Here is a 24,700-nt window from a genome sequence, read left to right on the forward strand (position 1 = left end):
CCTCCTCCAAAGCCCCTAATAAATTCAGCAAAGTTCATATTTAACTCATGAATTGCTCTGGCATCTGATGGGGCATGATGGGGTGTAATGTGTGCGTATATATGTGTGAGTGTGTGTGTATGTGTGCGTTTGGTCTGTACCATGTACTCGAGGTTGTGTAAGGTAGGTTTATCCATGTGGTTGCTCACATTAACTGCAAGGGGACTTTGAATGGTAGGAGATTTAGCAGTGGTGGGCCTGGCCCTGAAGTTAAAATCTCTGAAAATGTTATGTAAGCCGTTGGCCTGAAAAGTTTTAGCAGATATCCAATAGGCGTTTCCTTTTTAATAAGGCATTTTTTGTGCTTGACTTCTCTGTAAGGTGACAGCCTCATTCTGTGAATGAGTATTTTTTTGGTAATGGAAAGGCCTAATGCCTTGTGATGCTATCTACATCCAGCTCAGTAATTGAGCGTTGTGGAACTGTGTCTGAGGGTTGCTGAAAAGAAACCTGTTTCACTGGAAAAGCCTCCTGCTTTGAGGTCATGCACAAACTGATGCTAGTTTTGGCTTGATAAAGAAATGTTTCAGTGTTGACTCACGAAAAAGCAAGCATTGTTCCTGTGAGGTGAGAGAGGAGACTTCTCTTCGTGCCCAACTTTATAAAAGTAACTCATCTGAAAGAGCACATCAATATCTGCACCACGCATATCCGATTTAACTCATATTACTGACCTATGAGAGATGAAGCTAACTTGATTTGTTTATGAATTGATTCATTTGTTCTCAGCAATTTACCCTATTGGCTTTACTTTATCCGTAGACAAACAAGTAACATGGCTAACAAGGAGTAGCTGCTGGTAGCTGCGTGGGGCATGTTTCAGGGAGATCAGTGACTGGTTCTCTCAAGCTCCAAAATAACTATGTTTGTCTTCCTCTGCCTCTGATTGGTTAGTTAGAGCCACAGACAAGAAAATGTAAAAATTATTTGATTTTAGTGATTCTCTGCTCCCATCCCTGCCACTGACTGTGACAGACGTGTTGCCGTGTGCCTCTCGGAGGGAGAAACACATATTCAGGGAGACGCTTGCCACATTGGCCTTGGCTGAGCACAGATTATAACGGGCAAGAAAGCCAGCCTGCGCCATCCTCTAGGCAATTCCGTATCTAGAAGTAGCAAGATAATGAAAATCTCAACTCCAGCCTAAACTGACGGCACTAATCCGCGTGTTGTGCTGTCCCTCTCAGCTGATTTGAACAACAAAATGACAACAGACATCTTTGCACATGGGTGAGGAATGAATGAGTGGCATTACAGACCACAGGAGATTTACTTAAGACTGAATCAGCATAAGACCAGGGTTAAAAGGCTAATTTCCTAATAGTGTAGGAATATGACCTTGTGGAGATTAAATGCCAGGCATCTTTTCTGTGCAACACCGGGGGAACATACTCATTATATTTTCTTGAGCTTTCCTTGGTTTTCTGTTTTTTGTTTGTCTCATGAGGCAGTGGATAAACTTTACCACGCATTCTGTTAACCGTACAGTTGGCTGACAATGGGACAGCTGCCTTATATCACCAAATCGCAAATTAGCAGGCGCGTATGTCGAATGTGTCCATTTTAACTCCGTGGGCGGGTAGGCTTTTGCGGCTTGGTTCATGGTGCACACTTGGTGGTTCACTGCCTGGGGGGTACTGCCGAAATCTGACAGGAGCAGCAAAGTGCAGTCAGAAATCCCTTCGCTTTCAGTTCATCCACAGTGCCAGTATGCCTGAGATTAAAATCAGAAATTCCACCCACCCGCTAATAAATTATGGAGCACATAATGTGTTTTCTCCAGCCCTTCTCCCAAAGACTCAGGAAGCCTCTGTCATCACTGGGACAATTAGGTCATATTAACTGACATTCTAAGTGCTCTTAATTGAATCTCTTTAAAAAATAATCTTTCCCAAAAACCTAAAAACCAGACATTAACAATGTATTGTTAAAACTGAAACATGGTTTCAGCAATTACATTCTCTTGTGAAAAAGTGAACAGTATCAATGCATGAAAACATGGAAATCATAATACAAGAAATACATTTTTACACGGTACAGTTTTTTCCAAAACATCAGTTACTGCCACTTTCACATTTCATCAATACCTATGCTTTTTTACAGTATATTGTTCAATATACACAGTGAATATGAAAGTGACAGTTATTTACTGCCTATTGCCTATTGCCTATTGCCTATTGCCTGCCTTTTAAAAAGGTGCATTTTTTGAGTTCAGTATGGGTTAGGATAGGCAGTAGACAGCTCTCTCTGTTTTAGAGGGAGATTAATCTGAATCTGCTTATGGTGCAATATTTGAGCTCAATATATGAGGAGTAGTTTAAAGATCTTCAGTTAATATTTGACATTCATCACATTTGTATTTTCCACAGAAAGGAAATGAACAAACAGGGATTAATCCAAACTGAGGATATTTGTGCCAAAACATTGTTACGCTCACAAAGGCATTCAAATGAATACTAGGTCTGTTTAAGTCTGTACTGCTTAAGTCAGGCGAGGTAATCTACTCTTGTGTTGTTAGCCCAAAAATAGTCACACACCCACGACTGGTCAGGGATTTTCGGTAATTTTAGTGATGGATTACCCATGCCCGTCTGTACCACTGATGTACGCCTGAAGGTTTGTGGCAGTTCAGGGAAATGTATTTCTGCAAAAAGGTTCATTCACATTCACATCATGTGTTGACTGAATTTCCAATCTCTATTCAATCCTATTGTAATACATGGGTTCTTAATTTTGTATAAAAATGGGGAAAAAATGTTGGGTTGTTGTACAGTGCTTCATGAATGTCAGCTAGCACCAAATTCATAATGGTACTTTACCATACTATACTCTACCTTAGTATACTATACTCTACTATACTATACTATACATCATGCTTGCTTATAGTTGTTTTTCCGAGTTAGGTAAGGGGAAAGCACAGTGCAGCCAATGTAAATAAAGGTCTTTATTGTTGTCTTAGAGTAGAGTTGTTAAATGAAAGCACTGAAATGAGTGCTTGAGAATTTTCACATTACTTGCTGCTTAGCAATGAGCTGCTGGGGTAAGTACAGTGTATGCAAGTCAATTTGTATCCATCTAGCAATTGTTCTAAACATATTCTCATTCCTTTCAGCTGTCCTTTGCTGCAACAACCCCTGTTCTGGCGGACAAAAAAAAGTATCCCAACTTCTTCCGAACTGTCCCATCAGACAACGCTGTCAACCCAGCCGTGGTGAAGTTCCTGAACCACTACAACTGGAGCCGTGTGGGAACCCTGACCCAGGACGTCCAGAGGTTCTCAGAGGTGAGCCAGAACATCCTCCTCTCACCATTTTCATCCGCTTTCCAATCCAGTTTCATCCAGGCAGTGTCAATCTGAAAATGCAGTAGTGTGCTGTGGCAGATGTTGGCTCACCTGTTCCACACACCACTCCTTGAGAAAGGCTACACAGAAAACACTACACACTCATTATTTTAGGGATGGAAAAACAAGGGCTCCTCCCATGTAATCTAAAAGGACTAGCTTCATTGTGTGTGCGCATTTATATGCATATACGTTTCTTTGATCACCGATTGGCTGTTTGATCTCCTGCGCGTGACTGCTGTGTTTTTCTTTTCTTATTGTAATGAACTCTGTAGCAAGCTCCTTGTGAAGATGCACTGTATCTGTTATTTCTTTAGCCATCACTCTTACCCAGTGCATCTTAAACGGAGTGGCAGAGTTTATATCGTAAGAATAGTAAACACAATGGCATAAGTCCAGGCTAGCAAGCAACATATCAGTGTGAACATGTCAGGCTAAAAAATAGAGGTAAGGTACACATAGAATCAGTCACATATAATTGTATACAGAGGTACTTCATTCCACCCTGGGGGGACATGTTTGGGATGCATGGCCTGGGTGGGTAGAAATTGCCAGGTGACCAGTTGTTGCTAAGCACTAAGCTGATGCAGAAGGGTTGGATGATAGACTGTAGGTGGGAGGAGCTTGAGTGCCTGGTGGGCAATCACTGGCTTCTGAAAATTGGTGTGAGTTGTGAACCATGCTCTGGGGGGTTAAACATGGTTGTATTTAGGTCCAGTCAAGCGGCAGGGTTTTAAATGAGCTGAGGTGATTTGAAGGTATGATAGATATGTCAGCCAGCAGGGAGTGTATGTATGTGTATATATCTTTATGCATATATAAAATCCTCTGTTGAATCGTCCAAGGCATATTCTGTACTTTTAGAGGCAAACAAGGCTGTTCAATCTTTTTTCAATCTCTGTTTTATAGTTTCTCTCTGCAAACTCAAACTGCGGCTTGCTTGCTATTTTCCTGTATATTTACAACCCCAAAGTCAAGGAGACGCTAAGAAACAAAATCCAGATTCATTCCCTTTGTGCAAATATTTCCATTTTGATTATTATGGGACATTTTTGCATTATATTTGCATATATGCATCTGAGAGCAGAAATACATACTTCCACTCTAAAAAGTGAAAAAAAAAGAAGGTGACCTTGGAAAATGAGTCACATTCACAGCTAAATCAAGGTTTACATTTCAAACTAGATGTGTAGTTGGCTACGTATAACCAAGCAGAAATTCAGAAATTTGATCGGCAACGTTTTGGATCTTTTGCCAGGTAAAGCTGCATGCTTAAAATTGAGAAATTGTTCCCTCTGAAAAGGCATTTGAAGGCTCGAATTAAATGGCAACCATTCTAAAGGGTTGTTCCAATTCAGAAATGTTTCAGGATGATAGCTTCCAAGGGTACTCTGAAGTGTCCACGCCAATATGGACAACCAATAGACATGGAGATGGAGACAGGAGATGATATTTGTTAAGGTTGTGGAAGGCACTGCATTTCTTGAGAAAGCTGACAATAGGGTACAATTTCGCTCACTCATAAATGTAAGTAGTTACAGTAGATTCCATGGCTAGATTCACTATTTTGTGTCATTAAACAAAATTTTAAAAATCAGTCAATGCTAATGTTATGCTGCCACGGTCACATGCATGTCTGTGTTTCCATTGCTACTGTTCTTCAGAGTGGTGTCAGAATAGAATTACTTCATTGCTCTCACCTACAGAGGCCACCAACAGAGGTCACATCCTTTGTCTTCCCTTTGTAGCCAGACATTTTCATTTGGAACACAGCCATAAGAAAACCGCTGGGTGTGGCGTCCTGGAAACCATTGTCACTCCCACAAAATTCCATCCTTGCACCACACAGCCCTGTGCTTAAACGCATCGTCTGTAGTTTTTGTAACTCGTTCCACACAGTGGTGCACTCAGAGAGCTGCACCCTAGGTAGCAGCGGTAATGTTCTGCTGGTGTTAATGAGAGTTCAGGCTACATCATTTGAAAACTCATTACTGTGCTCCCCTCCTGTCTATTTTATGTCTGTAGAGAAAAAAAAAACTGCTGACTACTAATGGGGAACCTTGGAAGATTGCTCTTTTGATTTATTTTAGCTTGTGAAACCAGGAACAAGAAAAACTATGCATCTATGTGTGTGAGTGTATATGCTAATTGTATCTTGTATACGGTTTATACTCCTACCGCATATCACTATAACCAGACAATACGTTTTGCTGGCTCATCGCTTAAACTTCCATGACCAATATGCAGTGTCCTGCTTCATCTTAGTGACGAAGAGGCATGGAAGTACATTAAGTGACTGTAAGGACCTACACAATTTCTAACATCATATAAACACAGAAATAGCTGCAATGTACATCAAAATTTTTCTCTGCTCCTGCGGTACGATTTGCAGAGGGCCACAAAAATGCCACTCTGTAATTGTGCTTTTCCATCTCTAGAGCTGCATTTTTCCTCATGCGGAAGGATGCCCACCCCTGTGCCCTCATAATCCTGCCCCTCTACATTTCTATAGCTTGCAGAGTCACTCCTCTTTTCCCCATGCCCCCTGTTTCGGTTTTGCATGTCATATTTCAGCAGCAGTATGATGGCATTATTGTGATTTGTGGCAGAAAACCATGTAGCATCTTAGAAAAAAAGAAGAAATCTCCAACCATTTGTCTGCTTGCAGCGGTGCACAGCAAAAGGAAAATCCTATAAACCTGGTAAACTGGTGTTTTCAACGTCCTGAACACCAAAAAGCGTTTTGTTACGACAAAGAAGCAGATTCGATGTTCGTAGCAAAAGACAGGAAGGTTTATTAGCACAGCCGGCCGTGGGAACATTAGCATTGAGCAGAAGTTCAACAGGTATAGAATTCAGTTCATTTTTTATACAGTTAATAGCAGTCACATTTGCATATGAGTTATGATAACCAGCGGGGGTGCTGTTTCTGATTGGTCTTGTGGAGTTGTGCATAGCTAAACAGCTCCCTCTCTAATTGGGTATTTCCTGAGCCCTGTAACCTAATTGGCTCCATAGGGTTCACAAGAGGCGCCGTTCGGCTCCGGTCGGATGTAGCGACATTGCTTTGTATTCAATTACACATCGCTTGTCTCCAGCGTTTGTATTCGAATACACATCGCGTGTCTCCGGATCAAACGCCATGCCATTCCACAAAACTGTCTCCTAACACTGGTAAATGGAAGTTTCCTGCTCTTTGACAGGAAATGTAGGATTTTTACATGGCATGTAAATACCTGTGATCTCTGATTATCCCTGAATTGACTGTCAACTCAACTGTCTCAGCATTTAGGCCAGTCAATGTTACGTCATTGTCTTTGTTAAGTTAGCCTGGAGCATGGCAGAAATTTTTAGAGCAACCGTTGCTACAAGATTAACATTAACAATGAAAATATCTGTTAATAGAATTCAGAACCCTGCTCTGATGGATTGGCTTGAGTTCCAAAGAGATAGTAAATCAATATAGGCAGTTCGCAGTAGAATTCATGTCTATGATTGAAGTATGAACTTTGAAATAATACTTAAAGCTTGTTTTCAGGATCTGCTTTCCAACTTGCATACCAAATATTAGAAAATATACCACAGCTGTCCAGCCAATCACAACAGAGTACAAATCCAAGCCATGTGCATATATTTGTCTGTTGCTTAAGTGATGGCAATATAGCACAATTCAGTGCCTTGTTTTTACCCTAGCAATCACTACTCTCTGAGGAGTGGAAAGGTTTATGAAAGAGCAACAGAGCTGAATGACTCAGGCAGGGTGTTACAGTGAGCAGGTCTGACGACTCGTTCGGAAAGATCGACATCTCCGGGATCACGCCACACTGAACCTGCTTTCAAGCTTCTTGGCCTTTTAAAACAATGCAGGCTATCTGGAGACTGCCCTGTTAATGCAACCCACCTGCAGTTTGCTGATATCCTGCTCCATGCAGCCTCATTAGCGAGCGGGCGGAGGCACGGCCTACCCCAACTGATGGAGACTGAAAGGAGGGTATCAAATGGCAGAACCACCTCTGGTTGCCGTGCACCCTTTTGTGAACCCTGCCCCCATCATCAAGTAACTCCAGCTCCCCTACTGGCTGCTTTTTCATAGGAAACAGCTTAGAGCAGGTGCTCATATTATATGGATGTGGTAATGTAAACAGCTGTGTCCACCATCAGCCTATCCTGACAATATATAGGCTTTTATGTGGTATTTGATGGTGTAATGGTTTGCAAAACTTATTAAAAATGGTTTCCTCCCATAGGATTGTAAGAAACATCCTTTTTTACATTAGTATGCAGAGACAAACTATGTCTACCTTTGCATTTCGACACTATTTAAAATCAGTAAAACCAAAGCTAATCTATTTATTATCACACTCCTGCATTACTTCCATTCTCAGAACTTCATTGACTAGGAAGTTCCAATTAGCAACTGGAGGTTCCACTACTATGTGTATTGATATACTAACTTTGGATCTCTTGACCGCACCTCTTTGAGAATACACATAACAAATCAGCAAGAACACATTTAACTTATAAGAATGGCAGAGAGTGAATGTTCAATGTGAAGCTGCCTGTCTGGTCAATATAAAAAATATCTATAGGATGAACTGCACAGTTGGCTTTTATTCGGGTTCACTGCTGTTTCAGAGCATTTGGGCTATAACTGTATTGTTAGATTTAGTCTTGATCGATAGCAGAAATTGTTGGTGTGGTGTTGCATTTGGCATTAAGGGTATATCCCCACGCCCAACAGCATTTCTCACCACGTGGTCTGAGGAGACCAGAAAAGACCCGTTTCATTCTGCATTATCGCCGGATGCACATTAGCATGTAAAGTGGTTATTTCTGTGAAAAGGGGGATCAGTGATGTGCTTTAGGCTAAGCTGAAGAAGGTTATCACCTGCAGCACAAGTTGGTTTAGTGAAAAATGGCATTTTGAGTGGTGCCACAACGTGCAAACAGCTCTGTAATGCAAAAACATGCCCCCACACGTATTGTCCCCACAATGCATGTCTGCAGGGAGATGGGGAATACACAGTCACTGCCTGCTTTCCTCAGCATTTTGTGCACAGATGTCTTCACTGAGTTTCTGTAAGACGCAGGAGAGTCTGTATTCTGCTGTACAGTCTCACACTCTGGGGGTCGTGACCTTACAGCTCAGCTTTGCCTCGCAGAAGAAGCCACCGCTAAGTCCCGCAAAGCTGCCAACAATTTGTAGGGCTGACCCTGGGTCAGTGTTTCACAACCGAAAAGTAGCCTTTGTCCCGGGCCGTATTCAAGGCATGCTGCTGATAGTTTCACACAGTAATACCTTTGCAGCTTTAATGGGATGCTAATGGAACTTTAACATGTGCAGATGGACTACTCCAGTTACAGATGAGTCAAACCAAGTGATATAAATCACAGGGTTGTGAGTAAAACTGGCAGAATAATTTTTTTAATCATTGCAATTTGTGACATTACTTATCTCTTCAAAGACTATAGTTTACTATGTCCTGACTTATATACTTTTCTATATAGTTTATATATACTATATACTTATATTTTTTGCTATACCCTTGTTTAGCAACACTTTAGAATGTGGTCCACTTACAACTAATCTAAGAAAAAAAAACAATATATATCAGAAAAAATATGTATGCTTAACTACAGCATCTAAAAAAATTAAGCAGAAGAAAATATACGATATGGACATTTTTCTGTTTTCTGTTTTAATTTTTCATGCTTTCATTCCTTTTTAACCACAAATGACTATGGAGGATAATGTATATACCTATACATACAGAAATATAATCTCAACAGTGCATATGTGTATGGAACCTAACAACCATTGCTGGTTTCCTAATAGCATATTTACTAGCATGTATTAATAATGGGCTAAACACCCTCAGTGTATTTTAATGATGCATAAATCAGTCAATTAACACTTTATTAAACATCTATAATTGTTCTGAATTTTACACAATTTTATTTCCATTTTCCTGTAGATCTGCATCACAAATGTATGCAGTGAGAAAACAGGATATTTAACAAGCAGTTATTAGATATGTGTTGTATAAACATGAACATGCTTTGCATTGCTGATATTTTAATTTACTGTGGTCCATCTGGCACGCAATTATGATCCTTCCCTTTTGAAATGGATACACTGAATGCTACTTAAAATGCGCTGTGGGATTGAAAAACAACCTGTGAGAACCCTGTTTTTGGCTGGATGTCTCAAACCTGCATCAGACAGCCTTGTCAGAGAAATTTACTTGTACGCTTGGTACATTCAAGAAAATCCTTCTCCTGGGGCAAATCCAATTAGAACACTGGGCAGCAGTGTTCTGTAGTAGTAAGGACCAGGCCTCATAACCAAAAGGCTGCTGGTTCGATTCCCTGCTGGGGCGCTGTTGACAATTCCAGCCTCAGAATTCCTGTAAATAATCAGCTGTATAGATGGATCGCATGTAAAATTGTAACCTATATAAGTCACTCTGGGTAAGAGCATCTGTTAAATGACAATAATATGATGCAGAACATGTGATAACTCTAAGGCTAGTTGTTTTTCACAGAACAGCCTTGGTGCCTTTTAAACCAGCTTGTAAGATAAGGCTTGATGTCCAGTGTGTGAGACACATCTCTGCAAATACTATGAGGCAGCCCTGTGACCCCCTGACACAGAGACTGCCCCTCTGGTGAGAGGCAGGCTGCTGAGAACGGATCTGACAGGGCTGCAAGGAGGCGTTTATCAGATGTTTGTTCGGTGGTCACAGCTCTGCCCATCGCTGGCAGAGAGGCCACGGTGTCCGCAGCTCCTCACACCAGCGGAGGCAAATGTGCTGTCCTCAGTGATGGTGTGGTGTTAAACTGCTGTCCGTTTGCTTTTTAAACTGAGAAAACACTGAAATGGAGGACTCATGCATAATGCATGGGGCCCAAAGTGCAAACAGGTTAACGAACAGAATGACACTGGTATACTTTACCAGTCTATCTATCTACATGTGTTTGTGTGTGTTTACTGTATATAGACATAAACACACATTCTCAGTCATAGGGTTGTAGCAAAGGGCAAGAGCAGTCACCCCACCCGGCCTTGAACCCGGGTCTATGGGGTACCAACCACACGACTTTGACCGCGATGCCAAAGAGCCGGGCTCGTTGATATGGCAGTCAGAGCGCATACTCAACTGTAGTGACAACACTCCGTCACACTGCCCTCCCCTTTGGAAAGCACGCCCATGCGCTTCACACACCAAGGCGTCCCTCACGCATTCCCTTGCTGTACTTCTCCCATCCCAGGGTGCCCCACCCATCTCTGGGGTCCCTCACACACTGGGGTTAACCAAACCTGGGGGTCCTTCATACAGCTCACACACTGGGCACGCCTCCGATGGCCCCGCGGCAAGCCATCCCATTTCTAACACCATTTGTAGCAAAGGGCGAGAGCAGTCACCCCACCCAGCCTTGAACCCGGGTCTACGGGGTACCAACCATGTGACGTTGACCGCGATGCCAAAGAGCCAGGCTCGTTGGTATGGCAGTCAGAGCGCATACTCACTCCGTCACAAGGGTATTGCATGTATACAGCAGCAGTACTACTGTTTGTGTGCTGTGGTTGCTTCTTTCTTGTCACAGTGCATTATAGCCACCAAGCAGGGGACATGTGGGATGGTGTTCTGTCCTCGTTTTAAAGGGTGCGCAGTGAGCCTGTCCCAGCTGCGCACCGTCGTAATCCCCTTACCCAGTTTCCACCTGCACATCCTGTCCCGCTGTTCCCCATTAGGGATACATGCATCTCAGGGGAAGCCCCGGATCTGCCTGAAGGTGAGGCGCCCCCTAATGAGAGCGATGCCATTTAATTATTAGTCAGCTATAAATACATGGGCATTTCATGAGGAGATGAGTACGCTGGAACCCTGCCCACCTGTGCTGTCCTGCCACTGGGTCACACTGAGCATGCCGGAGCAGGCAGAAGGAGTTCCCAGCAGGCTGTGCAGCTGGACATGGCCCCGCCCAAACTGTAGATCCTAAGTGGAGGAGAATGTGCAAACTTCTCCATTATGCAAGTGTCCCAATGGGAGAATTTAGGGCCAACATACAATTTGCTAGACCATTAATCCAACTGGTGCGGATGTGTAGTGATTGAACCAAATACCAGAATATCATTATTATCATCAATATAATAATGGTCTAGTGAAATTTGCATTGCATTATCATCATTTAGCAGACTAAACAGACCACACTGCTGCCACACACCACAGTTTCTGCCGTAATTGTGAACTGTGACAATTGTGTAGTGCAAAAATGGTGAAAATAATCATTTCACCTTGGTGCCCAAACTCCTGTATCCCCTCAACCCTTTCCCTCCCAAGATGGGCTGAAGTTCAGAGACAGCCATATTAAAACACGCCCTGCAGTCACGTTCCCAGTTAAATAAAGTTACATAGATTGGCAGTATACAGCATTAAAGCTTGAAATGTGGATCTTTAGCCTGGAATCAGGTTAGTTGTATTTGAGATTCATATCAGTCATTTATCTAGAAATGTTTGGTTATGCTAGTTCATGTAGAAATAATCTTAACGTACAGAGTGAAACTAACTTTCCATAAGCAATCTCTTACACAAACAGCAGTCATGCTGGAATGATTGTGATTTTTGAGTGTGGAGTTTATCTGACTTTTATTTCGGAGGATCGCTCTCCCTGGCTCGAACGTAAGCCCTTTTTCATCTCTCCAAATCTGGCACATGGCAGGAGCTGTTTAGATTTATTTTTTTCCCACCCAAGTGTCTGTCAAATAAGTGGATTAAGGTCTTGTTTTGAATCACACCGCGGCATGGCGTCTTGCAGATTAAGTCTGAATCCCTTTTTTTCCACCATTAAAGATTAGAATGATGGGAGCTGTGCCAAAGAATTAAATCTATTTATCAGGAAACGTTCTCCGAAATGTTTCGATTGTGCTGTACGTGGGGTCCGCGGCCTCCCCTCCACCGACTGGCTGGGAGCAGCGTGTGTGGCAGGGTTGGGCGATCCGCCTTTAACCGGCGGGTGGGATTTCATTGCAGAGTGCTTAATAATGCATAATCCCTGTCTGAGAGCCAGTGGTAAAGCAGGAGGCTAACAGCTTGCTGTAAAAGGTGGACCAGCCTGCTACCCCTCAGGTAGGAGGATGAGGTCTGACATGCAAGGATTGCACCCGGTCATTTAATTCAGACATTCTAAAGAAGCCTCCAAATACTCGCTGGTCTCCTCTGGCCTCATCCCACTACTTTGGTCAGAACTGTTCCTCAGATAGCAAAACGAGGTCCTACTTCAGGAATTTACGACTCGTCATTTAACTTGGATGTTTCTGAAGGTTCTTAGCAATCAACAGTCTTGTCTCGTTTCACTGTTTTTGACTGGGTCCAGAGATAGCAGCATGAGAAGAGAAATGTATATGATTGTTTTTTAGTGGTTCCAGCTATTGGAATATATATATGTTTTTGTGACATAGTATTTTGGGATGTTGTCAGTGTAGAGCTTTGAGTGTAGTCAGGTGGTGGTGAATGAAAAGGTGCCTGCACGCTTCAGCCTTTTCCCCCATTCACTGCCAGGAATTAACAAAATCGGGAGGTGCACCAAAGGAGCAGCTACATCGTGCTGATGTCAAAATGGATCAATGTGAAGGTTATGCTGATAGGATTTGAGTCACGTTAATGCAAAAACAGTTCTCACCACTGCAGCTTCGAAAAGAAGGAATATTAAAATATGGTATTAAAAATGTAGTGCATATGTCATGTTCAGCAATTGGGAGTTATAAATATTGTCATATAACATATAGTTAAATATACAAATAAGAGTATACTCACTGATGCTATACATTTATATGTGATTATATGATTGTATGTTTATCACTATTTCTATGCAGTATGTATGTATGCATACATATATGCCTTCATTGCCAGAAGTTTGTTGAGATTAGTGTGTCATGCTCACAAAGGTTTTCATGCTTGGAGTTTGCTGTCTGTTCTTTTCAGCCCGCTACACTGTATGTGTAAGGGACTAAATCATGCATGATCTGTTGAAATTGCACCCAATCCAGAGCAAGCATTTCCTGTTTGGGATGGCACGAGCGCAGCACTGACGTCAGAGGCTAATCCCATACCCTGCCGCCCAATCACACACGGGCCGAGGCATGAAGAGAGAGGACGCTCCGACCCTGAGAGTCACACAGCATAAGAACTCAGCCGCCACCCTCTCCGCTGGCAGGCGCTCGCGTTCCCCTCACCTCAGATGCCGGCCCTGATTCAGGCTCACTGTTTGAACATCTTTATGCACCTCCCCGCTCAGGCAGGACGTAAGCTTTGATCGCTTTGTGAGCGCAGCCCTGGCCTGTCGTAAAAAAAAAAAACGCCCTATAAATAGAACCTTATTGCCGTAATGTCCTTTCACAGCCACAATAAATTAAATACTTTCAGCGTAATACGACTGCGGCTGTCATCTGATCCAGATTTTGCTCTGTCCCAAACAGCCTCCCGAACAGGTCATGCGCGTGTGGATTATTCTGCTTTTTTCTCCCATTATTTACAGTAGAGGGATGATGGGGAATCCCTGCTTGGGCCCGGACCGTGGCGCATGCTCGCTCTTCTCTTGTCAGCCACGGCTATCAGATGGAGAAGCACCGGGGGAGCCCGCCCCAGGGCCGGTGAGATTGGGATTACCCAATAAACAAAAGCCTTTCCAGGCAGCGGCCCCTGGTGCCTCGCCGCAGGCAGCCAGCAAGGCCAGCGGCTGCCAGGTGCCTCCGCCCATCTGGGTGTGCCGCGTCGGCCTGTCACTGGAGCTGCACCGAACCTCTTCGGGTTATTGTTTCCAAAGAGCAAAACCAGGTCGTATCGATCTGGGATATTAGCCTGTCACTCAGGCTGCGGGTTTACCTGGCATTTCTCCACAAAACACGTGTAGCATAACGCACTGCAGAATGCAGCCTCGGCGTGTACTCAAAGAGGGTGATTTTAAGAGGATGGCTGACCTAAATGATCGTCGAAATGGTGACTACGAGTTCCTTTCAAGAGTTTAATTGGATAGATCGCCTGCATAGATCACAGCTATGGATAATCAAGTGCTTGAATTTATCAGTTTAGCTTTGGCAAAAGTGTTTCTGAAAATTCTTATGCAAGGCTTTCTCTTTTTCTACTCCAATATCAAATTTTCTTAATAAAGGAAGTGCTGCAGGAGCATTTAACAGACAGCATTACAGAAAAACATAATTATGATACACAAAATAAAATAAGATGAAAAATGAAACACTGATGAAAAGAGAAGAAAATCACAAATTAAAAGTTCTACAAACAATAGAATATATACATGATGTAAATTTAAGTACACTCATGGGTGTACTTGTCATGGGTATTATTTTGAAATAGCAGCCATTGACCAGACTATGAACTTTGAAAGCATTTCTGACAACAGAGTAAAATGCTGGTTCTATCGGACACTGGCCTTAAATAAAGATATTGGTACCATAACAGTACACAGTAGAAATTATGTCTCATGAGGTGTGTCTCTCTGTGCTGTCTCTACTGCATAGGCCCAGACAAGTTCTCACATGTTATTTTTCCCAGAAAATGCCAACGGACTGGAACAAGGTGTTTAAATTCTGAGTGGATGTGTTCAGATCTCCCGTAGAAGCTTGTCCTCTGCGTTATCTCCCACGATTCCCCTAACTCTTGTTTTACTGACTACTTTACCAAGCTGAAAAACAGCTGATACATTTTGAGTTTGATAGTGAAATGATGCAGAGCGTTTATCTGCTATATTAAAACGGTGGAGCATGATAGTATTGTTGAAGAGGCTCTTACATCGGTCAAGCTTGTTGCCCTGTGTGAATATGTTTTTGTGTTTGTGTGTGTGTGTGTGTGTGTGTGTGTGTGTGTGTCAGTATCTCAGCTTACAGCATGAGGTACAAACAGTGAAAACAGGCAATTATGTTCTCAAGTGACACAGTAACGACCATTAATCGCAAAAATGGAAGGGTATGAAGCAACAGGATATTTTGGTAAGATGATGAAATTTCTAGCGGTTTTCATACAACTGCAGAGCAAGGAAAACATTGCTGCTGGAATCACACACAAACAGTCGACAAGACACACCCAACTCGCTTCACTTCCTGTTTATCATTTCTATCCTGGGTTCAGCTGACAGGTCAGCATGCAAATGCGTTATATATTCCATCACATCATACTCATCTTCTGTGGGTTTAGGTTTGCTTTAAAATCCTTTAATCCACCTGAGCTCTTTTACCGCTCTGACAGTTCTTTCCAGTTAAATCTGTCCATTAAAAGCCTTCCCAACACACACCTGCATTGGGGAAAATCACGTTTAACACTTCACAGGAAAAGTAGACAGAAAGTACGTCAGCAAGCAAAATGTGTGTGTGTACGCGCGTGTGTCTATCTGGGGAATATCTCGGGGCGTCTCTGTGTGCATGTGTGTCTGTGTTTGTGAGTATACAATTTAAATTAAATGCATTGTATTCATTTTTCCACCAGCATTTGCCAGTACAATGTTACATCATTCATGAGCCCAGCAGATACCTTCATATAGTTTGCATTTTGTTTGTTTTGTAGCTCTAAATTTACTGAAGCGAGTCATGTTGTTCACCTTGCTCCAAGGTGCAATATTAGGACCCCATCAGATTCAAATCCCCAGCATTCTGGGCATGTATCCCTCTTACGTGTTCAGTGGCCTTCCCACTGCGAGGCTGATGTATCTCATTAGGCATCTTCTGATATGTCAGAAATGCCTGTGGTTCCTCTTTTGGTCACAGATGCAAGGCCTCACAGGGACAGTGATGGTCATGGCATTCAGGCATCAGATAATTTGCCTTCCTTTTATTCATGTCATTATCTTGCTTGGTATGTTGTATTGCACCTACGTTTGACATTTGTGCACTGACTGAAGCTTGCATGCACTAGTTATTGCATCACTGTGTAAGAGACTGTTTGGACTGTGGCATGTTTGGATGTGGTTAGCTGTTTCCTGTACCCACTGCCTTTGGTGCAACTTTATTGGGTTTCTGTACTCATTTTTGTATGTCGCTCTGTGTAAGAGCATTTACAAACATGGTCCAGCACCAAGAAATCCACAGGAGGAATCATCTTCTACCTCTGTCCTCTATATTTAAAGTAAAACGTTTACTGTATTTTAAATCTGCTTTCTTAGCCAGGTCTCCCTCAAAAAAGAGATTTTATACAGAATCTCAAGGGACTAACTTCCTGGTTAAATATAGGTTAAATAAACAAAATAAAATTTACATGCAATCAAAGGGATGCTCACACTGCACTTCTCCAAAGCTATTTCCACAAATATGATGAGTCACGAGGATTGTTCTGAACGCAGCACATTTTGCCATTTTTGAGGGCACTATCTCTGAAAGCATCGTGGCTCTGACACAAGATTACATTTTGCTCGTGATGAATTCACACAGGACAATTTTTCTCAAAGGAGTTTCAGACTGATTACTGTGTTCAACCAAACCAACACAGTTCCCCACTCAGGACTTGACCCTGCAGCCCTCAAGTCACTAGTTCATTTATCTTTACTTGGATTCTAGTGTTCCACAATATTCACTGTCTGCTTGTGGGAGATTATTTAATTGTATGATCTACTGTATATGACTGCAATATGTTGTGTTTGCATTTCTGTTCCTGTGCAGTGTCTAACCTCCATCACCAAAATTGGATTTGCACCACTGCAAATAGTGAAAAAATGCATTTCCTCTTCTACTAGTAGGGACAATGTGCTTAGAAAGCCCAGCAGTGCCTTGATTTAAGCATGTATGCCAAAACGCAATGGGAACCAAGAAATAATTTCCAGTTTTGAAAGCCTAATTTCCTTTAAGTGCATTAATTGACAATCACAAATGGTTTCTACAGGATAATTGGGGGTAAATTAATGGAGACCACACATAGCTCCATCCCACAAACAACAGGGGTTCGAGTGCATTAGAGGCTGTCCACAGACACATAGCAGTTAGGGCATTTTGGATTCAAGCAGAGGGTCTTCAGCGAAAATGAGGACATTAATCAAAGCTCGGGTTAACTCAGCGATGATGTACCCAAATTAGGGCTTCTACTGCCTGGCCGGCATTGCTCAGGTCCTGTCTCTCTCCCCCTCCCTGACAGGTGAGGAACGACCTGACTAATGAGCTGGAGAAGGCAGACATTCAAATCGCTGACACAGAGAGCTTCTCCAACGACCCCTGCGTCAACGTGAAGAAGCTAAAGGTGAGTGGCGTCGGCCTAATGTGTGACACCAGGAAAGGGACGAGGTGGAGGGTCTTGGAAAGGCATCAGGAGCATCAAAAAGGCATGCATTTTTATAGATGATTCTAGTGTTGGGGGGAGTTTTGGTCTTGGAACTTTCATTCATCCTGTCACCCTGGAAGGAAACGCTACTGGAAATATAAAGGAGCCATCTAAACATCTGTTTTCCTGTCAATAACATGAATGCAGAAATTACTGGTCATCAATTTACACTTTCACTTCTGGTAGTTTTTATTAGATCATGCTGGGATTGTATAAAGCTAAGCCATCTCTCCCTCTTTTTTAAAGTGTTTAATCTATCTGGGGTGGAATTTAGTCTGCTTTAGTCGTCTTTAGTCTATTTGTGATGATCTTCATTCTATCTGCAGTAGTGTTTATTCTATTTTTTACAACTTTTAGTGTGAAATTCACTCTTTGGTTCACATTCCAAATTCTAGGTATAGAACATCATAAAGCTTGTCTCTCTCAAATAAGTGATTTTATGAATAATTGTTTGGACAAATTGGTAACAAATGCAACAAAATGTATCATGCCCACACAGTGCTTACAAGTAGCAGGTGTCAGTGTCAGCAGGTGGATAGTTTTTACTACCCAACGCTCCAGCTACATCCCACCTGAGAGACAGTGTCCCCTTTAAATCCAGGGGATATCCTGAGAGCACACACGCAGATGAAGTCAAACCTGTCCAATATGTGTTTTATATTGTGAAGAGTAATTTGATGAACCCAATCCTGGCTGGTGCAGTCACTGTTTATAAAATCTGACTGTGTTCCTGACCCAATATTTGCTTCTAGGTGCCTTCTAACATCTCTGTTCTTACTCCTGATTAATTCGCTGCTCTCGTGATTGTCAAATGTCTGGATTCAGTGATCCATTTCAATTTAATGTAGTAAGAAGCGTGACACATCTTCTGTTCGTTGACTGCCAGCTCTAGTGAGCAACATTTGTACCTTCACGAGCAGCTTTATGTTTCTTCAATCTCTACTGCACCAGCAGACACAGGTCTTTCGCTCTCCAAGGTGCTGATATGACATCATAATCCAAGCCAGCAGATCAAAGCTGTGGAGGACCCCTACTTCTCTCAATATGATTTAAAGAGAAAAGCCATTTCTGGATGCAAAACTAATCTTATATATGAACTTCGCATCTTCTGGGAAGCTGGAGAAGTTTCCACCTATACATGTGAACAAAGATCATCTGGAATAAGAAATCAACTTCCAAATGACTATTAACGCTGCATATTTATTACTGTATAACTATATGACTACTCTTACTATTTCGATCACCGTCACAGCTACTGCTGCTGAGCTATAATTAATTGCAGTAGGGCAGCTACAGTATTCTATTTCCCTAAAGACCCAGAAACCCCAGCTGTAATGCATCTTATAGAGCATGTTATGCTCACAGAGGGTTCTATTTTTAGACATCAGATGAACACTTTAAGGAATGCACACTTCACCATAGCCAGCATTGGTTTAACTTCACAGCAGTGCTGTGAGAAAGGTTTGACCACTCTTACCTCAGCGTTGACGTTTTTGGTTCACTACAAGCTTTTTTCCATTTGTGTATGCGGATATAACAGCATTACCTACACCATTTTCCTATCATAAAAAATGTGTCATGATGTTATGGGAATACTTAATATAGCAAATCACTTAAAGTACAAGGGTCTATAGATGTGGTTGAACACTCTTCTATTTGGATTGCATTAACAGCTTACTTAATAGGGCTGCTACTAAAGCCTAAAAGATGGCTTCATGCCTCTTTCCATGGTGGGGGAATACTATGAGATGGCTGGAAGGCCTGTTTCGATGCTGAAATGTGTTTTTGTAACCCACCATGTTGTACAAATACCCCGTACACCTATGTATCATTTTGTTTCACCTTGCTCAAAGAGGGGACCAGTTACAGTAGGTAAACCTCAGTATTTTGTAATAATCCTTGCGTCTGGCAAAGGGAATCTAAGCTGCTTTCAGTTTTATTCCTAAATTTTGATAATGTATCCTTTCTTCTACTGTATACCTGTCAGATTACCATGTTTATGCAGCCTCCCAAGTTGGGATTTCATTGTGTGTACCCTATAGTCTCTCCCAGACCAATAACTCCAGTGCATAATGCCTTAACATGCTGTTAAGCCGGTGATCGGGACACACACGCGGACCACAGGATATTCTGGTTCCAGATGTTTTATTGAAATCGACAAGCAGTTCATAATTCCAGAGACAGGCAGGGTTCGAAACACAGAGAAGCAGTCCGGGGACAAATCCAGAATCGGGAGTCGGGGCGGACAGGGTCAGGAACCAGGCAGGTGAGTGGTAGCGATCAGGTCCAAACGGCAGGCAGAAATCGTGGTCGGGAAACAGGCAGGATCGGCAATGCAACAAACAATCAGGAAAACTAACGCGGGGACGAGACAGGTGAAAAACACTGAAACAAACTAGCAACAAGACAGAGACACGCAGGGAAGATACAGGGCTGGGGTGACAAGGAGATGGGATGCGGGTGGGCAGGCAGGCAGGTGAAGGCAGTGAGGAAATCAGGTGGGCGGGGACCAGGCGGGGAGCGGGGCGGGGCTGGAACACAAGGAAAACAAGAGCACATGGACAGAGGAAAACAAAACACCACAGCTAAGGGGGCGGAGCCCTGACACATGCAGCTGGAAGCCTTGTCAACATAGCACATCCAGAATGTGGGGTATTCATCTGTGTTATTCTTCTTTAGAATAATAGTCTTGTACACTCACGTACAGTACCCTGAGTAATGATGATTGTTTTGTGGTACTGATACCACATGCATTCTTATTTCAATACAGCTACAAATTTAACAGACATATTGTCTCACTTATTTGTTAACTGGAAATCTGTCATTGGGTGTTTGTGAAGTAGCTATAGGGGCGACTGGGTGGTTCAGCTGAAATTAGGTGCGCGCTCTGAGCGAAGGTTGAGCCATAGGCCAGGCATTACTAGTTCAGGTCTGTGATATATCATCTGGGCTTAGCCTGGCTAAGTTTTCCCAGGTAATCATTCAGTACTTACTGGTGACTATAGACAATTCTGAGTTATTGAGGACTATAGGTGATTGCTTGTCATCAGTGTGAAATATGTCAATCTTCCACTCAGCCCCAGCTTTGCCATAGTATAGTTTGTAGCGTGTTCAATATATGTAGGCATCACAGGGAGAGTGTGCTGGAAGTGTGCAGCAACGATCCATGAGCGGGTGCAGGAGGTGTGGCTATGAGGCAAGGCGGGCACAGGTCACTGCTGATTCCAAACCTCAAAGTGAAAAAGGGGAAAAATATCCAAAAAAGAAGAAAAGAATGAGTCATCTTTCTGAGTGGTAAGTGCTGTTTCTCTCCAAGGCCTCAGTTCTGTCTCCCCCCTGTCCCAGCTGTTTGCGTTCCACCATGTGACCGTATGAGACACGCCCGAGACTTGTCTGGGCATGAGTTGAAGTGAAGGGAAACAGTGGCTGTACAGATGAGAATGCTGAGCGCAAACAAAGGGCTTTGAATGGCAGAAACACTGAGACAAAAAGCCCCAATCATCCAGCATGCTTTTGGCTTGAGTAAAATGCTACCATGGCTTTGGGGAGATGAGGCTTTTGATGGAGTTCTGTGGGAATGGTCTGGAGACCACACACTAGCCCCAATTGTGTTATCCTGGGATTGCCTGCGGAGGAAGTACTCAGAATTCTTGCCACATCATTTCGAGCTCCCACTGTGCAACATTGTAGATACAAATTAGACATACGTGTTGTTTGGCAATATGCAGTGTCCACAAAAACAAAAAAGCCATGTTCAGATTCATACTGTCACTGTGACACATATCCGCTGCACTGAACTCAAGCATCAAGTGGCCAATCAATAAATCTGATTTGTTTAATTACATAATGGCTGACCCACATAACGGCTGACCTAAAGCTGTTAAAAGTGTTGGAGGGTTTATGTGTGCTGACCATTTTGACAGCAGTAGAAAGGGTTGATTTTTTAAACTTGACATTTGTATACCTTAGATGAGCCCATACATAAACATGATTTGCTGACGAAATGTGAGAGCAACACAAGATTTGAAAGCGTACTGCCTTTGGCTCATCCGATCCTTTGAAAAACTCTTTCAGTCGCAGAGCAAATATTGACTGAAAGACAGCTGAGAAAACCATTCTGCTCGTGTCAAGAAAAGCAATGGATTTAGTTGAGTCAATGGGAGGTAGCATTTCCACAGGCTCCTGGAGTGAAAGGCTATACATTGATCTGAGAGATAGGAAAAAGAATCTATACCTAACCTTCCAGTGCTTACTGCACTAGTTTATTAGGCGCAAACTACAATTGATTACATATTGATATGTTGATTACATATCAAACATTGGTCACACATTAATGTCACATTTTCAAAGTAAATAAATGCTTCTATTTCTGGAAAAGCTGTTATTAATTAATAACAAACATTAATAACAAACAGGACACCATTTGCATTTCAGCATGCATTTGGCTAGTAGGTACTCGGTACCAATTGTAAGTCATGATGATTTTTAATGTGAATTAATGTTTTCTGCCATAGGTTCATGATAGATCAATTTGTTAAATAGAAATTGTTTGAGAGCTAGATAATATATAAGAACATAAGAACATATGATGACGAGAACAGGCCATTCGGCCCATCTAAGCTCGCCATTTCTTAATTAAAGAGTATCCAAAACTGCATGAAGTCTAGACTTGAACACAGCAAGGGTCTCTGCCTCAACTACATGATCTAGCAACCTATTCCATGTATTGATAACTCTTTGTGTAAAATAATATTTCCTTACATCAGTGTGGAACTTACTCTTAACTAGTTTCCATTTATGTCCTCTTGTTTTACAGACTGAACTCACCCTAAAGAATCTATTATAGTTAACCTTATTGATTCCTTTTATAAATTTAAATACCTCAATTAAATCACCCCTAAGCCTCCTCTCGCTTAATCTAAATAGGTTAAGTAACTTGAGTCTTTCCTCATAGCATTTATATTTCATGCCAGGAACTAATTTAGTTGCCCTTCTTTGAACCTTTTCTAAAGCTTCGATATCTTTTTTATAGTGTGGTGCCCAGAACTGCACACAGTATTCCAGGTGCGGTCTGACTAAGGCATTGTATAATTTCAATATAACCTCTTTAGATTTATACTCAATACTTTTGGCTATATATCCCAGCATCCTGTTGGCCTTTTTTACTGCTACAGCACACTGCCTAGATCCTGTTAAGCTTGGGTCAACCATTACTCCCAAGTCCTTTTCAAATTGAGCACATTCTAGTTTTTTTCCACCCATGAAGTAGTCTTGTCTAAGGTTCTTATTTCCTACATGCAAGATTTTACATTTATCTAAATTGAAAGTCATCTGCCAGGTATCTGCCCACTTTTGGATGCTGTTTAGGTCTTCCTGTATTACCTTAGTTGATTATATGAAGTGGAGAATTAATTTACCAGTGCTTGACTTGAGTGGACATGTGTTAGATTTATTTATTTTTGGACATTTATTTAAGATTCTTGTATGTTACTTGAATTACACACTAGAAAATGTACCTATTATCCATTTGTACAGCTGAAAGACTAGAGGATATTAGAGTACAACAGCCATTCATATATTCAACCCTGCAACCTGCAGGTTACAAATGCAGTTCACAGCTGCCCACATATACTGTGGAAAATGTCACTTGTGTTTCTGTGATGTGATGGAAGGGGATATTCATATTGTTCTGGCATCCTTTAACAGTGATTGTCACCCCTGGTGCTATGGAGCACATTGCTGCACTGGTTAATGTTCTGTCTGGGTCTCTTGATTAAATCCAACACTAATCTGTATGACTAATTCATTTAAGGGGTATTAATGAACCAACGCACGTTGAAAAAAGGCCTCTGTTTCGATCATTCCATTGACACCAACACACAGACTTAAAGCAGATAACGGTAAAACCAGAATCCACATTACACAGTACATTGTGTAAAACACTTTCTGCAAAACTCTATGCAAAAGTGGCCAAATGAATCATTCACTGCACTAAAGAGCACACCTTTCCCTAGGTGTAAACACAAAGCCAATAAATTAGTGACACACCAATCAGAATCACAGGATCCCTATAAATAGGGCCATTTGTTTGCATGTGATCTTTGAACATGATGGGATGCCTCAGCCCCATGAGTATATCTTTGTCGATGAGGCAGGGTTTAACCTCACAACAAGGCGCAGAAGGGGACAGAATATCATTGGTCACCGTGCCATTGTGAAGGTTCCTGGCCAGAGAGTAGGCAACGTGACTCTATGTGCTGCAATCAGTAATCAAGGGGTCCTCCACCCCCATGCCACTTTGGGTCCATATAACACAGCACATCTGCTTGAATTCCTAGGTCAACTTCACCAGTGACTTCAACAGGAAGGGGAACCAGGGCAACCAGAGCAGTCCCCGTATGTTATTATCTGGGATAACGTTAGTTTCCATAGGGCTGCTCTGGTTCGCGCCTGGTTCAATGACCGCCCCGCATTCACAAATCTTTTTTTTACCTGCATATTCCCCATTCCTCAATGCAATAGAGGAATTTTTGTCAGCATGGCGGTGGAAGGTTTATGACAGTAACCCCTACACAAGAGAAAACCTCTTGATTTCCATGGAGGAGGCCTGTGAGGATGTGTCCATAGAAGCCATCCAAAGCTGGATTAGACATATCAGGGTATATTTCCTGCATTCCCTGGCCAGGGCAAACATCCTTTGTGAAGTTGATGAAATTTTGTGGTTGGATTCAGACCAGAGAGGAGATGATGATGCAGAGTAGTTGTAATTAGATTTACAGTATGGAATTACATTTGTTTATCTTATGTATATATAAATATTTTTTTAAGTTTTTCAATTTTTTCTTTTTTGTTTCCAAAATTGTACTCTATTGTACTCTACCTCCCCTATGTACCACTATTCCTTCCTTATGGTTTTCTGGAAATAAAGGGGTGGAAAATTTCTGCTCTCTTCATACAGTAATTTGTCAATGTGACATTGCAAAGGTGTTGTATAGTATTG

The 24,700-nt window shown here is 42.1% G+C and overlaps 1 protein-coding gene across 1 annotated transcript in view; it reads left to right on the top strand.

Annotated features, from left to right (window-relative positions):
* gabbr2 (gamma-aminobutyric acid (GABA) B receptor, 2) overlaps nucleotides 1–24,700 on the top strand; it is a 196,455-nt gene that overhangs the window by 94,730 nt on the left and 77,025 nt on the right. Inside the window, exons 3-4 of the mRNA XM_036515849.1 lie at nucleotides 3,152–3,322; nucleotides 17,518–17,619. Of these exons, the coding sequence (XP_036371742.1) occupies nucleotides 3,152–3,322; nucleotides 17,518–17,619 (273 nt within the window). The remainder of the gene's footprint in view (nucleotides 1–3,151; nucleotides 3,323–17,517; nucleotides 17,620–24,700) is intronic.

The sequence above is a fragment of the Megalops cyprinoides genome, chromosome 21, assembly GCF_013368585.1.
Source record: "Megalops cyprinoides isolate fMegCyp1 chromosome 21, fMegCyp1.pri, whole genome shotgun sequence".
NCBI lineage: Eukaryota > Metazoa > Chordata > Actinopteri > Elopiformes > Megalopidae > Megalops > Megalops cyprinoides.